The sequence below is a fragment of the Scheffersomyces spartinae genome (genome assembly GCF_019049425.1).
Source record: "Scheffersomyces spartinae strain ARV_011 chromosome Unknown scaffold_2, whole genome shotgun sequence".
NCBI lineage: Eukaryota > Fungi > Ascomycota > Pichiomycetes > Serinales > Debaryomycetaceae > Lizanozyma > Lizanozyma spartinae.
The window spans coordinates 692,949-708,193 of record NW_025065049.1 but is presented as its reverse complement, the minus strand read 5'-3'; the positions used below and the strand labels follow the sequence as shown (position 1 = coordinate 708,193).

The 15,245-nt window shown below is 39.8% G+C and overlaps 4 protein-coding genes across 4 annotated transcripts; 1 reads left to right on the top strand and 3 right to left on the bottom strand.

Annotated features, from left to right (window-relative positions):
* Positions 1 to 409: 409 nt before the first annotated feature.
* On the top strand, positions 410 to 6,649 carry FAS1 (tetrafunctional fatty acid synthase subunit; the record flags this gene model as incomplete). Its single annotated transcript, XM_043193130.1, has 1 exon — positions 410 to 6,649. One exon carries the CDS (start codon positions 410 to 412, stop codon positions 6,647 to 6,649), a length of 6,240 nt encoding a protein of 2,079 aa, XP_043051518.1.
* Positions 6,650 to 6,786: 137 nt separating this feature from the next.
* On the bottom strand, positions 6,787 to 10,107 carry AFL1 (inositol polyphosphate kinase; the record flags this gene model as incomplete). Its single annotated transcript, XM_043193129.1, has 1 exon — positions 6,787 to 10,107. The coding sequence occupies one exon, from the start codon at positions 10,105 to 10,107 to the stop codon at positions 6,787 to 6,789; it is 3,321 nt and encodes a 1,106-aa protein (XP_043051517.1).
* Positions 10,108 to 10,736: 629 nt separating this feature from the next.
* Positions 10,737 to 12,017, bottom strand: PRS1_1 (ribose phosphate diphosphokinase subunit; the record flags this gene model as incomplete). Its single annotated transcript, XM_043193128.1, has 1 exon — positions 10,737 to 12,017. The coding sequence occupies one exon, from the start codon at positions 12,015 to 12,017 to the stop codon at positions 10,737 to 10,739; it is 1,281 nt and encodes a 426-aa protein (XP_043051516.1).
* Positions 12,018 to 13,594: 1,577 nt separating this feature from the next.
* Positions 13,595 to 15,187, bottom strand: SKN7 (kinase-regulated stress-responsive transcription factor; the record flags this gene model as incomplete). The annotated part of the gene is made up of 1 exon (XM_043193127.1): positions 13,595 to 15,187. One exon carries the CDS (start codon positions 15,185 to 15,187, stop codon positions 13,595 to 13,597), a length of 1,593 nt encoding a protein of 530 aa, XP_043051515.1.
* Positions 15,188 to 15,245: the final 58 nt, after the last annotated feature.

Below are 15,245 nucleotides of genomic sequence, written 5' to 3'. Positions count from 1 at the left end.
ACTCTACCAAAATTTTTTCCTCCCACATACGCGCTACCACACGACATATCCCAAAAATATTAAATTGTTGGGTGCATCCAAAAAGAACACAAACAGACTTTTGGAGGCCTAATCATCTTACCCACCACCATACACTCCCAAAGGTATATAGTTGCAAATGGTAGGGCATTCAATTGTTGAATGCCAAAATTATTTATATATATATATTTACATTACGGGTGCAGAATTTTTTTTTAAACAAGGAAATTGACTGTTATTCAATCTTGTCCGTTATACTTAATATTAGCATAATAGGTAATACCAATTCTTAAGATCATAAACCGATACCACCCGGTTAGACTTAATAACACCCTATACACTTTGACTATACTATACCACTGGTTCTATATTACACTCTATACTACTACGCATGTCTACTACAACTCACAGACCGTTCTCCTTGCACCACGGTGACATTGAATACACCACCTTAGTTCCCTCGGACTTGTTTTTCATTTGCTCTCAAGTTAGAGAGCAGTTTGTTAGAATATTACCCGACCCAACTGAAGGATACGCTGGTGATGATGAACCTTCGACTCCAGCAGAGTTGTCTGCCAAGTTTCTTGGGTTTCTTTCCACGTTTGTGGACCCGGAAGACAACGACAACCGTTTCAATAGATTTCTTAGTATCATGTTGCAAGATTTCAATAACAGATTTCTTACCGGTAACACGTCAGATATTCATACATTTGCCGCCAATTTATTGGAACAACCAGATTTGGATGCCTTTACTACAACCAAGGCCAGTCAATTGATCCAACACTACTACACTGCTTTAGTCAACTCCAAGACTCCAATCCCCGAAATCACTCCTGATTTGTTGACCAAGGAGAACGCCGCTAAGATTTACGCTATTTTCGGGGGTCAGGGGAACACCGACGATTACTTTGAAGAATTGAGAGATTTGTACCAAACTTATCATTCTTTAATCAACGACTTTGTGGGTCCAATTGCCGCCAAATTACAACAATTGGTGAAATCAACTGAAAATGTCGATAAAATTTACACCCAAGGTTTCGATATTTTGACTTGGTTATCTTCTGTCGAAAGAACCCCTGATCAAGACTATTTGTTATCTGTCCCTGTCAGTTGTCCATTGATTTGTGTGATCCAATTGTGTCATTATGCCATCACTTGTAAAGTCTTGGGTATCACTCCTGGTCAATTCAGATCTCATTTGGCTGGGTCTACAGGCCATTCCCAAGGTTTGGTCACAGCAGTGGCTATTTCATCTTCTACTTCTTGGGAGTCGTTTTTGGAAAACTCCATTAAAGCTGTTTCCCTCTTGTTCTTCATTGGTGCTAGATCTTTAATGGTTTATCCAAGAACTACTTTACCCCCCACCATGTTACAAGATTCTTTGGAAAATGGTGAAGGTAGACCTTCTCCAATGGTCTCTATCAGAGATTTAACCTTGGAATCCGTTGAAAAGTTTATTAATGAAACAAACAAACATTTACCAAAGGAGAAACACGTGGCTATCTCTTTGATTAATGGTGGTAGAAATTTGGTTGTTTCCGGTCCTCCAGAATCATTATACGGTTTAAACTTAAGTATGAGAAATAAAAAGGCTCCCTCTGGTTTGGATCAAGCAAGAATTCCTTATTCCGAACGGAAATTGAAGTTTTCCAATAGATTCTTGCCAATTTTTGCTCCCTTCCATTCCCATTTATTGGAACCTGCTACTAATTTGATCATTAATGATATTGCCAATGCTGGTCTTAAATTCTCCGCTAAGGATTTAGGAATCCCAGTTTTTGATACTTTTGATGGTTCAAACTTGCAAGATTACACTGGACCTGATTCAATTGCTGTTAGAATTACTAAATGTATCACTCAATTTTCAGTCCATTGGGAATTGGCCACTAAATTCCAAGGTTCCCATATTTTGGATTTCGGCCCTGGTGGTGTTTCCGGTTTAGGAGTCTTGACCCATCGAAACAAAGAAGGTACCGGTGTTAGAATCATTTTGGCCGGTACTTTGGATGTTCATGGTGCTCAATCTGATGATGAATATGGTTTCAAGCAAGAAATCTTTAACCAAGCTCCTGGTTCCATTAAAAGAGCTCTGAATTGGTTGGAAGAATTCAAACCAACTTTAATCAAGAACTCTGAAGGTAAAGCTTTTGTTAATACCAAGTTTTCTCGTTTGTTAGGTAAGGCTCCATTGATGGTACCTGGTATGACACCAACCACTGTTAATCCTTCATTTGTTCTGGCCGCCATTAGAGCTGGTTACCATATTGAATTGGCTGGTGGTGGTTATTTCCATGCTCCAGGTATGGAAGCTGCTTTGAAGTCAATCTACAATGATAACCCTCATTTCCCTAAGGTTACCCCTGGTGCCGGTGTTGCCATTAATTTGATTTACGTTAACCCAAGAATGTTACAATGGGGTATCCCATTGATTAAAGAATTGAGAGCTAAGGGGTTCCCAATTCAATCCATGTCTATTGGTGCTGGTGTTCCATCTTTAGAAGTTGCTTCTGAATATATTGAAGAATTGGGTTTGACTCATTTGGGTTTGAAACCTGGTTCTATCGATGCTATTTCCCAATGTATCACCATTGCTAAAGCCCATCCTGACTTCCCAATTGTCTTACAATGGACTGGTGGTAGAGGTGGTGGTCATCACTCTTTTGAAGATTTCCATCAACCAATTCTTCAAATGTACTCCAAGATTAGAAGATGTTCCAACATCATTTTGGTTGCTGGTTCTGGGTTTGGTTCTGACGAAGACACTTATCCATATTTAACTGGTTCATGGTCTGCCAAGTTCAACTATCCACCAATGCCATTTGACGGTTTCCTTTTGGGTTCCAGAGTCATGGTTGCCAAAGAAGCCTGTACCTCTTTGGAAGCCAAGAAGGCCATTGCCAAATGTTCTGGTGTTGCTGACGACAAATGGGAACAAACCTACAAGAAGCCTACTGGTGGTATCATCACTGTAAGATCTGAAATGGGTGAACCCATTCACAAGATTGCTACCAGAGGTGTGATGTTTTGGAAGGAAATGGATGATACCATTTTTAACTTACCCAAGAACAAGTTATTGGAAGCCTTGAACAAGAAGAGAGATTACATCATTGAAAGATTGAACAAGGATTTCCAAAAGCCTTGGTTTGGTATGAACTCCAATGGTGTCTGTGATTTGGAAGACATGACTTACCAAGAAGTTGCCAACAGATTAATTGAGTTGATGTACGTTAAGAAGTCTGAAAGATGGATTGATGTTTCCTTGAGAAACTTTTTTGGTGACTACTTGAGAAGAGTTGAAGAAAGATTCACCTCTAATGATGGTCAGATCTCTTTGATTCAATCCTATAATCAATTGCAAGACAAGCCACAACAATTCACCGACAAGTTTTTTGAAACTTATGGTGAAGCCAAGAACCAATTGATTTCTGAAGAAGATTGTGATTTCTTTTTGATGTGCTGTAGTAGACCAACCCAAAAGCCAGCTCCTTTCGTTCCTGTATTGGATGAAAGATTTGAAGTCTTCTTCAAGAAGGATTCCTTATGGCAATCTGAAGATTTGGAAGCCGTGATTGACGAAGACGTTGAAAGAACTTGTATCTTACACGGTCCTGTGGCTGCCCAATTCACTTCCAAGGTCAACGAACCAGTCAAGGATATCTTGGACAACATCCACAATGGTCACATTGCCAAGTTAATTGACGATGTCTATGGTGGAGACGAATCTAAGATTCCTGTTGTTGAGATCTTTGGTATCAAGCAAGGTGTTGCCGTTAGTAAGATGCCAACTGGTGTCACCAAGTCTACTACAGGCACTTCCACTGTGTTCTCCATTGGTAGTGGTGCCGTTCCAACTGCTTCCGAATGGATCAACTTGTTGGCCGGTACCAAGAACAGCTGGTTGAATTCATTGTTGTCCGCTGACAGAATTGTTCAAGGCTACAACTTTGTTGATAACTCCATCCTTGATATCTTGGCTCCAAGTCAAAACATTAAGGTTGAAATTGAAAACTACAATGCTTCTTCCAGTTCCAAGACCAAGTTGACTCTCTACGAGAAGTTGAGAGGTGACTACAAGACTGCTGTGGAGATCCAATTGAAGTCCAAGGATATCATTCAAGTCAACTTGATTGAACACAGAACTGCCGACGGTAAGCCATGTGCTTTGGAATTCCTCTACAGATATAACTCTTCCGATGGGTTTGCTCCTATCTTGGAAGTAATGGAAGGTAGAAACGATAGAATTAAAGAGTTTTACTGGAAGTTATGGTTTGGTTCTAACGAAACCGTTGATTTATCTATTGACGTTCAAAAGCCATTGGATGGTGATGAAGTTGTCATTACCGGTCAAGACATTGCCGAGTTCACTCATGCTATTGGTAACAAGTGTGAGGCCTTTGTTGACAAGCCAGGTAAAAAGGTTTTGGCTCCAATGGATTTTGCTATTGTTGTTGGATGGAAGGCCATCATGAAGGCCATTTTCCCCAAATCTGTGGATGGTGATTTGTTGAAGTTGGTTCACTTGTCCAACGGATACAGAATGATTCCTGGTGCCGAGCCATTGAAGAAGGGAGACGTTGTCACCACCAATGCCGAAGTCAAGTCTGTATTGAACCAACCAAGTGGTAAGATGGTTGAAGTTGTGGGTACCATTTACAGAGAAGGTAATGCCGTTATGGAAGTCACTTCCCAATTCCTTTACCGTGGTGAATACAATGATTTCGAAAACACTTTCCAAAAGGTTACCGAAACTCCTGTTGAACTTGCCATTACCTCTTCTAAGGATTTGGCTGTGTTGAAGTCTAAGGAATGGTTCCATTTGGATGAAGACGTTGAATTGTTGAACAAGACTTTAACTTTCAGATGTGAATCTGTTTACACCTTCAAGACTGCTGAAGTCTATTCATCTATTGTCACTACCGGTAAGGTTTTCATTGAATTGGATACCAAGGAAGTGATCCAAATCGGTACTGTTGATTATGAAGCCGGTAAATCTTATGGTAATCCAGTTACTAACTACTTGACTAGAAATGGTCATACCATTGAACAAGCCGTAAAGTTTGAAAATGCTATTCCATTATCATCTGGTGAAGAATTATCCTCCAAGGCACCATCTACCAACGAACCATATGCCAGAGTTTCTGGTGATTACAACCCTATCCATGTTAACCGTGTTTTCGCTGCTTATGCCAAGTTACCCGGTACCATTACCCATGGTATGTTTTCATCTGCTGCTATCAGATCGTTGGTTGAGCAATGGGCTGCCAACAGTGTTGCTCAAAGAGTTAGAGCCTTCAAGGCCAACTTTGTGGGGATGGTTTTACCTAACGATATCTTACAAACCACCATGGAACATGTGGGTATGGTTAACGGTAGAAAGATCGTCAAGGTTGAAACCAAGAATGTTGAAACCGAAGTCACTGTTTTATCTGGTGAAGCGGAAATTGAACAGCCTATCACCACCTATGTGTTCACTGGTCAAGGTTCTCAAGAACAAGGTATGGGTATGGACTTGTACAATTCTTCTGAAGTTGCCAGACAAGTTTGGGACAAGGCAGACAAGCATTTCATTGAAAACTACGGGTTCTCTATCTTGGACATTGTTCAAAACAACCAAAATGAATTAACCATTCACTTTGGTGGTGCAAAGGGTAGAAAGATTAGAGAAAACTATATTTCTATGATGTTTGAAACTATTGGTGAAGATGGAGAAATTAATTCTGAAAAGATTTTCAAGGATATTGACCATACAACCACCTCTTATACCTTTGTTTCCCCCACCGGGTTACTTTCTGCCACTCAATTCACCCAACCCGCTTTAACTTTGATGGAAAAGGCTGCTTACGAAGATATCAAGTCCAAGGGGTTGGTTCCCTCCGACATTATGTTTGCTGGTCACTCTTTGGGTGAATATTCAGCATTGGCTTCATTGGCAAATGTCATGCCCATTGAATCATTAGTGGATGTGGTCTTCTACAGAGGTATGACCATGCAAGTTGCTGTTCCTCGTGATGAGTTGGGTAGATCCAACTATGGGATGATTGCCATTAATCCCTCTAGAATCTCCCCTACTTTTGATGATGCTGCCTTGAGATTTGTGGTGGAAGAAGTGTCTTCCAAGACCCAATGGTTATTGGAAATCGTCAACTATAACGTGGAAAACCAACAATATGTTGCTGCCGGTGACTTGAGAGCCTTGGATACCGTCACCAACGTGTTGAACGTGATCAAGTTGAACAAGATTGATATTGTCAAGTTGCAAGCCTCTATGTCCTTAGAAAAAGTCCAAGAACATTTGAAGGAGATTATCGATGAGGTTTCTGTTCAATCCACCTCCAAACCTCAACCCATTGACTTACAAAGAGGGTTTGCTTGTATCCCATTGAAGGGTATTTCCGTGCCCTTCCATTCATCTTATTTGATGTCTGGTGTCAAGCCATTCCAAAGATTCTTGAACAAGAAGATCAAGAAGTCATCCATTAAGCCCCAAGACTTGATTGGCAAGTACGTCCCCAACGTCACTGCTAAGCCATTCCAAATCACAAAGGAATACTTTGAAGAAGTTTACCAATTGACCAAATCAGAAAAGATCAAGAAGATTATCGACAACTGGGAAACTTATGAATCTGCTTAAACCAAAAGATTGACCTTATAACTTTTGAGCTGGTGGTACAACCAAGAGTTTGTTAGGAGTCTTTTTATTTAATATGTTTCTTGTTTATATTTAATACAACTATTCGATCAAACTATAGTAGAGTATATTATGTTATATTATATGCCCTGTTGTAACGGACTGGAGATGTTGACTGCGGTGAACTTCTTTGGCAACGAGACCCGGGTAAACTTTGATCTAAGCTTTTGAATAACCAAATCAATATCCATGTGTCTTGTTAAGTTAATTCGAGGGATGTTACCAATGTAATGGTCATTATCAATTTGAACATCTAATGGATCTTGTGTATGGCATCCCGGAGATAACGATAACCTAATTGAGTGTTTCTTTCCGGTGGGGCTCGTGGGGTCGTACGCCTCGTATAACTCAAACACAATTTGCGACAAGTAGTCCAATTCGGGTAATGCATTCCGTGCAACCTTCATAGGCAACTGGGACTCGTAAATGATATTCAAAAGGGTATAGATGTGAGATTCCTTGGTGAAATAAAGTACCATGGATCCAGTATCATTTCTTCTCATATCTTGAATATCAGACAATATCAGCTTGGCCAATGGTAGCGACGTCAACAAGCCAATATCAAGCTTCTCTTCATCCTTTATCCCATATTCTTGAGGACAAATGAAATCAAAGAGTACCTTGGATAATCGATATAATTCTCTTAATCTGGCATACATTGGTTGATCAAAAACATTATGATTATCTTTATCAGCGGGTGAGTTCGTTCCTTGTAACAGCCAGCCTAATGAGCCAGCAGATGACGAAGAAATTGGGTTCTTGCCAGGGATTTTGAATGTATTCATGGCTAAGACATTGATAGGATATTCAAACGTTAACCCTTCAGAATTGACCGTATCACCACAAGTAGCATTCAACTTCATCAAAAGCTCTTCATTTTTTGGGTCAAACGCAAAGATCTTCTCCAAAAACTGTCTGTTATGTAAAGCATCATACTTCATCGTGTCATATAATTCGGAAATCTTGGAAGGATGCGTTTTATCTGCTACAGTGAACTCAATGAACAACTTATCCCATCTTTCTCTGAAAAGGAATGGATCTTCTCCGCAACACCAAGTATCTTGAAACTTATCAACGTCTTGAGTTTCAAAGTTATATTCCATAATGTGATGGTAAAACCTCATCAATTCACAGACCCGTTTCATAACTGCAAATGGTTCAGGCATTTTAGGAGGCCAAGTGAATTGGGGTGGGGCCTCAGCTCCTTGTCTAATTAATGGCTTTAGCTTCTTCTTAACCTTATCCATTAAATCCTTAGCTGCATTGGAATCATCCAATAAATCCTTTCTAATAATAAGAAAATCTTCCGGTAAAACATCATGGTCCTTATCTAAACCCAATATTGGTAATGATGACAATTTGGCACTAGCAATAACTCTTCTTTCAGATGATGTATATACCTTAACATTATCCAACGCTTGAGGATTCAATAATAAAATATTCTGTCTTACTTGTTCACCAAAATCACTTGCTTGAAATTGAGCAGAATGAGTAGGTTCTCCACCCCATTTAAGTATAAATTGTACTTTATCAACTACTTCTGGATTTTCTTTATTTAATGAAGGCTTCAATTGAATTTTAGTACCAGGGAATTTAAGTTTCTTCTCCAATGCTCCACGTAATTGTTTCAATTTAGTTAAATCTTCCAACCCCTTTTCTTCGGCAATCTTGACCGTTTCTAACACAACTTGTAAATCTGGAACAGCTCTTATAATGACTTCTTCCTTATGGCCCTTCAATAAAGAAATAAATAATGGTGATCTGAAGGAATATTTGAACTTCTGTTTGGGAGTACGATCTGCATGTCTAATAACTGAAACCATACCCTTTAATACCCATTTTTGTTCCTTCTCTTCATATTGATGCATGTTTAACATTTTGGTATGATCAGGAAGTTGAGTCTTTAAATAATCTCTTGATTTTTTGGCTTCAATAAACAAATTCCTTAAGATAGAGGCACAAGTATCATAATACTCATTGTTATCTTTAACAAACGAAAATCCATTCACATCAATCACATAAGATTCATTATTAACTCTCAATAAATCAAATCCACAAATGGTTTGTTGGAAAATTTTACTGATTCTTGAAGCCATTTCCTTCTCCCTTTCAGATAATTTGGTAACATACCTTATTTCCTTCCCATGAGTATTTCTTCGGACTATCCCGTCAACCACCGGAGATTTCCGGGTCTCAGCATGACAAAACCCTTGGCCCACAGTGTATGCCTTAACATCCTCAAAATTATCGGTATCCATAAACTTTTCATATATGAATGAACCGTCTGTTCTGGGGGATGTTAACTCCGGGTCAAATTCAGAAGACTTATTACCAATTTTCCGGAATAACCTTCTACCACCACCTCCAGTGGATTTAGGATAATATATATAGACATTATGGTCTTCCCCATCCACTGGTTTTTCAACAAATGGTTTCTTCATAATCTTATCACCAACACGCAAAGTATCATCATCAACCATGTCCCATTCCGGTTCTACTTGAGAAGTCAATGAAGTCAATTCTGTGTCAGTGAACTCGATTTCCTTCATTTTAAGTAATAAATCCGGATCCAAATGTGGACCTCCATCTCTACTAATTTCAAGTCTTTCAGGCGTAGCCACTTGAGCCTTGTTCAAAATGGCCAACACCAATCTTCTATCCCACAAAGTCTTTTGTAGCCTTAAATCATTGATGATATACGGCTTTCTATAATCAGCATAAGCAATGGCTTTATCTAATGGGAACCCAGCAGAAAAGAAACAAATCAAGAAATCACAAGTGGGCCAGTTTTCAATAGCTTCATCCAATATAACTTTATCTCCGAATATAATGGTTTCAAATTCCCCATTTTCAATTAATCTACTTAAAATCCGACGACACGGTTTAGACATAGCCTTAGCATCCATGGCACAAACCCCAATCTTCCCCACAAACGGCAATCTGGTAGATAGGTCTCTGGGGGTGGAAAACGATCTCCTAGAGGCACTGGAACTGTTGGAAATGGTCTTTCTGATCTTACTTAAATCGTCAAGCGTCACTTCAACAGGTGGCACAGCAATATCAGACCCACTACCATTAGGACTACCACCATTAACACCACCATTATTACCATTAATACTGCTGCTGCCACCATTACCTGATTGGGCAGTATGTAAATCTCTTAATCTATCAGTGATGTATTGAGCCTCCTCCTTGGACGTCTTGGGCTTGAAACTCTCCAACATCGGAGCAATAGAAGCCATAGCCCGCTCTGTAAGCGGCGTGGTACCGGACAGCTGAGAATCGGAAAGCGATAACGGAGACATGGGAAGACTGATTTTCTTGTCAACGTTTTCAGCCATGGAGCTGGGTTGACGTTGATCATGATCTTCCCCGATACTGTGGTGGGGGTCTCCACTCATTGTAAACAAGCAGTTAAAATAGACAAGATAAAGATCTTTGATGGGTCGGGACGATTATCCATATACGGTAATTATCTCCACGCTTATATAGATCTATCTTTATATTGAAAGAAAGGTATGGTTAGTATGAATTCAAAGGTTGAAGGTTCAAATTGTAATCAATACAATTTTCGTATATACAGGATATGATCTTTGGGTCGTGTTCCTACCGATAAATGTGGTTCAATGGCTAAGATTATAATCGTAGTACAATCTTGCAGCGAACCAAATGCACTTGTCCCGGGTCAAAAAAAGAGCAAAAGATTACATCCCGAGTCAAATCAATTTCAAAAAAGGTGGAGGGACTACGTTACTGTTCTACATTACGTTATGTCACCACAATAATACTACCATTATCTTCATAGCAAGCAATAGTAAGTATCAATGGAATGTAGGCTTTAAACTACACTTGGAATTTCATTATGCCAACGCTCCGTTAGTCCAAAATCTCTAGGAAATCGTGAACTAAATCACTGAGATATGTCCTGCAATCCGAATGATTGCATCGTTGGGTTAAGCAATGTCCAAGGGTATCAATAATGATATTCATTCACAAATAAATTATTAGTATGTGGCAGCAGCAACTTCATTCATTCAACAGCAGCCAAGGAGTCAAACAAAACGGAAATGGATTCACCAAAATGGTCTCTTCTAATACATTCAGCAAAAATTGGAGAAACATCAATGACAACCAATTTAGTGTATTTTGATAAGCTTTCTTCTCCGATAGGATAAGTATTGGTAACCACGATTTTATCAATGCAATCACAGGAGTTTAAAATCTCCAAACAATTATCATTGAATAATCCATGCGTACCAACGACATAGACCGATTTGGCACCACAATTCATTCTTAAGTGTTCTGCAGCAGCAATGAAAGAACTGGGTTTATCAATCATATCATCCAAAATGATAGCAGCTTTGTTATTAACATCACCAACCAAGGTAATTAGTTTTTCTTCATTGACAGATGCAAGATCATCTTCATCGTCTGAATTATTGGCATCATAAGACCCACCTAACCCTTCAGAAATTGGAGTCGACACTGGGGGAATAAAATTCTTATTATTTTCTGTTTCAGATTTAAAAGTTTTACCATTAGGAGTCGAAGGATAATCATCTCCCACAACATGGCCTTGAACTATTCGGGCTGTTTGCATTTCACGAACAATATTGTCTTCTTCATCTTCATCTTCATCATCATCTTCTTCTCCCTCACCTTTTTGTCTTTTAGTATGTTTCAAACTCTTTTTCATGGCCGAATAATTATCTTGAGTTCTTCTTCTATCGGTATGGATCATTGCAAAGTTAATCTTTAACGAATCTGCCAAGGTAGTCACTCTTTTAGTCCCTCCCGGGTTTTTCGATACCACGACAGCGTTCTCCCAATCAGGGATGTTATGACGAATCCATCTAGCTAAAGTGGGGGCTCCATATAAATTATCCACTGGTTTAGTGAAGAACCCTTGCATTTGAGATGCATGTAAATCCATTGAAACCACATGGTCCGCACCGGCCATAATGATTAAATTGGCCAACATTCTAGCGGTAATAGCCCCTCTATGCTTCTTCATTTTGGATTGTTTGGAATAAGGAAATTGTGGGATAACAGCAGTGATTTTAGAAGCTGAACCTCCACGACAGGCAGAAATCAAAATCAAAAGTTCCATAATATGATCATTAACATACGGAGAACCTGATTGGATGATATAAACATCTTCATCTCTAATAGAAACTCCAATTTGAACAGAAGTTTCACCATTTGAAAACTTCTTTAATGAACAGGGAGCCGGTTCAACTCCTAGTCTTTCACAAACCAAACGGCCCAATTCAGGGTGTGATGACCCAACAAACACCTTACACTTACGCATGGGTGCTTCTAGCTTTCTAATAGACGTAAGAACCTTGCTTTCGTCTAGTACGGACTCAATAGTCAACGTGATCAATATGGAGACCTGATATATACCAATTTATATACCCAAATTATATACACACAAGTGAATATGTATATATGCGTATATGGGGAGTAGCACGTGCTTATGTATGACCTCGAAAGAAGAAGAACAAGTGTATAATTATTTTCCTCCATCTCTTCGTGTGAAATTGTATGGGGTAACCTCTGGAAAATTTTTGGGATGGGCATTGAGACATTACCCCCGGGTCACGGGGTCTCCGACGGAAGAACATCAGAGATAAGATATAAGCTATGGAGGCCATCGGATACACTACACCGTTATCTAACGAAAATACTCGTATAGTGTAATCTATAATCTCTTACAGATGCACTATACAGTTATACCCCACAGTGCTGTGAGTTACGCTCTGTGCTCCCACTCATGCTCTGTGCTCCCACTCATGCTCTGTGGTCTCACTTACGCTCTACCCTTACACTCTACACTCAAGCACTGCATTATGTCTGCAATCAGTCCCCATATATACACTCTGTTATCGTAAATTCATCTCTTTATCACATCTACTCTATACTCAATAACTCCCCGTTAACTCTACTCTTGTTTGCATTCTGAGACCGTGCGTCCTGTATATAGCCCGACTCCATCTCCAGATCAACTCCATCGCTAACTGCTACGAACACCTTACTCCAAACTGCTCTACAACACCACTATAATGGTTGTTCCGGTCTGTGATAGTGTTTCTGAATCCCTTCTACATAAACTAGAGTTGTTCCGAAAAACTCTCCGCTCCTCAGAACTACTACAACAAACCGTACAGCTAATAACGTTAGATTGTACCCCTGCCATTAACTATATAAGGTGTTTGGCATTAGGCTCTCCGTCGGAGTCAACTGCAGCACTCTACCAATTGGCATATGTACTCGAACTATCCGAGTCTCTAAACATACCGACTGAAAACATTAGTCACTATGATCCCGTGTTTACAAGGGAGGACACTCTCTTGTTGGAGTCCCTTGGGTCCGTAGTGGAACAAGTGTATCAAGACAAGCACCAGCTGTCTACCACCACGCTTTACTTTCTTCCCCATGCTGGTTTGGACTTGACAAACACCTTAATAGAAACCCACAGACCAACGTATCTATTGGCCAATAACTTGATCACCCATACCGATAGAATAAGCAAACAGAAATTGCATCAGCAATACGTTCAATTATCGTTACTAGCGAACTTGGTACAGCCGGCAACAGTATCACCTGTAGCAGTTCTGGATGGCTTTACTGTTGCTAGGAAACTGAGAAGAAAACGAAATGCCTACCAGCCGCCTAAAATAGACTACGACTATTCAAACGTTTATTTCAGTGGTATAGACTTGAAGCCTTTGGATAACTTGCAAGGACCATGGGTTAATGCATTCACAGACTTAACATTACACACAATACAACTGAAAGAACAAGACCTTACAACCTAAAGGTACATCTAATAATACAATATAGTAATAATAAGAATACAATATAACAATAATAACAGTATACCCATTAGATCCGTTGCTTCTTAAGCAAAGGCTCATCTGAATACACAATATTCTGATTAGGAGCTGATTGTTGTTGAGACATTGACATGCCTGGCGGTGTAGGATCCACAATGGAAACCACATCGACTCCTACTGGTGGTAACGATTCTGGAGGTTGCTGTGATTCTTTGACTTGAGCTGGAGGTTGTTGTTGTTGTTGTTGTTGTGAAGATGAGGATGTTGAAGCTGATGGGAGCAAATGCTTGGTCAACATATTATATAAATCATCTTTTGTGAAAGGTTTGGCTAAGATATCAGACATCCCATTCTGTAAATATGTAACCAAATCACTATCATCTAAGTTGCCTGTCATCGCAATGATTGGAGTCTTGGTGTCAAAGGATCTAATGACACTTGTAGCTGTTGCTCCGTCCAAATTAGGCATGACAATGTCCATTAAAACCAAATCATATTTCTTCTTCTCCACCGTCGCAATGGCTATTAGTCCATCGGTAACAACGGTGACTTCACAGCCATATTTCAATAAGAACTTTCGACATAATTGAATACACACATTATCATCTTCCACTAGTAAAACATGAAACTCCGGTTTTATACTACTGTTTGGAGTGAAATGTTGGAGATTTTGAAGCGGTGCTCCAACTCCGACTCCAACTCCAGCTCCAACACCTAATGGTAAGCTAACAGGAGACGGTTGTTGTTGAGCAGTTGGTTCTTGGGGTCCTAGCATTTGAGGATTCATTCGTATGGGTTGTTGTTGTTGTTGTTGTTGTTGTGACTGAGGAGGTATCGGATGGTACCCTGAGCCACCACCACCACCTAATGGTAAAACAGAAGTTTGCTGCAGTTGTTGCTGCTCCAGGGGTAAATCTATGGGAGAGGGGTTAACCAGAGTACTCTTAATGGTAGTATCAACAACTGGTGGTCTTGGAGGTTGAGTCATGGTAATTAGATTTGGATTGGCAAAGTCAAGTGGGGGGAGCTTTATGCCTGCTTGAACCAAGCAATTTACAAGCACATTTAACGAATGATGATATCTTTCGGTAAAGGACTTTAACCCCACGATATTCTCCACCAAGGCATTATATTTGTTTGACAGAACATTCAATTCCTTTCTGATTTCTATATTTTCCGACTTGAGTGACTCCAATTGATCTTTCAAGAGACTTAATTGAGCCGTGTACTGATTGGATACCATTGTAGCGTCTATTGCAGAGTTTGGGTTTGATTTCTTTACCGAGGGCCCTTTACGTTTGATGTTATCCAAGGACTCCAAGTCATCCCTCCGGAAATCAGGATGTTTGAATTCCCAAGCATCATCACCGTACTCCAAGTTCCGTTCGTCCAGGGGTTTCTTAACCTTATGGAAATCATATTTGTTCAATTGTCTGACAAACGATGCAAAGTTGGAGTGTTTGAAATGACGGGGTAATAATGTCTTGGTGAACTCATTTGTATCCATAACAACAAAGCTATCGCCACCCACAGTCCATCTCACGACATTTTGGTACTCGTCTATCTGTAGCATTTGATAAAGTTTCTTGACAAAGTCATTGGATGAGTTCCCACCAGAACTGCCACCCGTGGATTCAGTCATGACATAGACAGACACACGATACCACGCTTAAACTCAGACAGTCTTCAGCCACAGTTAT